Raw genomic sequence first — 2,244 nt, forward strand, 5'->3', positions numbered from 1 at the left:
TCCTCCTTCACTTTCTTCTCCTCCTCCTCCTTCACTTTCTTCTCCTCCTCCTCCTTCTCCTTCTCCTTCTCCTCCTCTTCTATCTTCTCCTCCTCCTCCTCCACCTTCTCCTTCTCATCATCTTCTACCTTCTCCTCCTCCTCCTCTTCTACCCCCTCCTCCTTCTCCTCCAGCTTCTTCTCCTCCTCTTCTACCTCCTCCTCCTTCTCCTCCTCCTCCTTCTCCTCCTCCACCTTCTTCTCCTCCTCCTCCACCTTCTCCTTCTCCTCCTCATCCTCTTCTACCTTCTCCTTCTCCTCCACCTTCTCCTTCTCCTCCTCATCCTCTTCTACCTTCTCCTCCTCCTCCTTCTCTTCTACCTTCTCCTCCTCCTCCTTCACTTTCTTCTCCTCCTCCTCCTTCACTTTCTTCTCCTCCTCCTCCTTCTCCTTCTCCTTCTCCTCCTCTTCTATCTTCTCCTCCTCCTCCTCCACCTTCTCCTTCTCATCATCTTCTACCTTCTCCTCCTCCTCCTCTTCTACCCCCTCCTCCTTCTCCTCCAGCTTCTTCTCCTCCTCTTCTACCTCCTCCTCCTTCTCCTCCTCCACCTTCTTCTCCTCCTCCTCCTTCTCCTCCTCCACCTTCTCCTCCTCCTCCACCTTCTCCTCCTCCTCCACCTTCTTCTCCTCCTTTTTTGTTGAATTTACCTGAAGTGTCTGATAATTCATTCTCTCAAGTCAGTTGATTCTCAAGGGATTCAACCTTCACTTCTTTTTCAAACAACTTCTGTTTAATATAAATATTTTCTATTGTTAGCGCGTCTAACTTATCTTGAAATTTATTATTGCAGTGAAAGACTTGCTCTCGTAATGTAGTATTTTCGTCCTTTGCTTCTTTAAGCAAACCCAATAGTTCTTCTTGTAACCGATTATATTCCTCAAAATATTTCTTTTCCTTGAGAAGCGCATCAGCTTCTAGATGTTGAACTTTCCTTTGAAGGTAATCCTCCCGATTAGCTGCGGATTTTCTTCTTTTTTCGTAGTTTTCTATCGCCTCCTGATATTCCTCTAAGTTTTGGTTTTTCTGTTCGGTTGTCTCTCCGTTTTGCCGCGGCGGAGGTTCAAATTTAATGTCGTCTTCTTCCACTGCATTTTCAAGACCCCGCTCCTCGTCGTTTGTTTCGCCTTTCCTCTTAAAAAAGACCTTCTTCAATAAAAAGCTTCCTAAAATACCGGCTAACATAACACCCACCCTCCTGAAACAATGAGTTCCATCCTGCACTCCCCATTTTAAAATTAGAGAGGAAGGGGCCGATTAATGGAACGGAGTTCAAATCCATCCTAAGACTTTCTATATGCTTTACACATCTCTGAAGATCTTTAATTGTCTTCAAATAGTCTCCTATTACTGGTACTGAGAACACCAGCCGTTGGAAAACGTTTTCCCATACCCCGCACTCAGATTGGTCTGGCCGCGCGGGAAGTAGGCCTAACCAAGATACAGCACGGAAGGCAAATGAGGATTGAATATCCTCAATTTGTCTCTCGAGTCGTATAACATCATACTTACGTTCCAAATGGTGTTCTTGAAGACCATTAAAAAGTGCTGCAATAGCACCATTAACAACACCATTAGTAACACTATTAGTAACACTATTAGTAACACCATTAACAACACCACTGATAACACTATAAACAACACCATTAACAACACCATTAACAACACCATTAGTAACACTATTAGTAACACTATTAGTAACACCATTAACAACACCACTGATAACACTATAAACAACACCATTAGTAACACTATTAGTAACACTATTAGTAACACCATTAACAACACCACTGATAACACTATAAACAACACCTTTAATAACACTGTTCCACATTGTTCGAAAAATACAGATGGCTCTCCCTCGATGTACTGTAGCTATATTTAAAAAAAAAAATAGCAGTAATCGTCTGAAGACGAACTTAGTCCTGCAGACAAATATAACTGGCTGTGGAGCCCTTAAGACGAGAGAGAGAGAGAGAGAGAGAGAGAGAGAGAGAGAGAGAGAGAGAGAGAGAGAGAGAGAGAGAGAGAGAGAGAGAAACAAATTCCTCAAAGATCTTTGTGGAAAGATGAGAAATCTCACTGTTGTCTTCAACGGAAAAGATCCCTGTTTTTTTACGAAGCCCTTAAGACTCAACAGAGAGAGAGAGAGAGAGAGAGAGAGAGAGAGAGAGAGAGAGAGAGAGAGAGAGAGAGAGAGAGAGTAAT

The 2,244-nt window shown here is 43.2% G+C and overlaps 1 protein-coding gene across 1 annotated transcript; it reads right to left on the reverse strand.

Moving 5' to 3' along the window:
* Positions 1 to 711: 711 nt before the first annotated feature.
* LOC137652758 (uncharacterized) lies at positions 712 to 1,870 on the reverse strand. The gene is made up of 2 exons (XM_068386164.1): positions 1,473 to 1,870; positions 712 to 1,234 (listed from the first exon to the last, which is right to left on the reverse strand). Exons 1-2 carry the CDS (start codon positions 1,868 to 1,870, stop codon positions 712 to 714), a joined length of 921 nt encoding a protein of 306 aa, XP_068242265.1.
* Positions 1,871 to 2,244: the final 374 nt, after the last annotated feature.

This window comes from Palaemon carinicauda, chromosome 14 (genome assembly GCF_036898095.1).
Source record: "Palaemon carinicauda isolate YSFRI2023 chromosome 14, ASM3689809v2, whole genome shotgun sequence".
NCBI classification, from domain to species: Eukaryota; Metazoa; Arthropoda; class Malacostraca; order Decapoda; family Palaemonidae; genus Palaemon; species Palaemon carinicauda.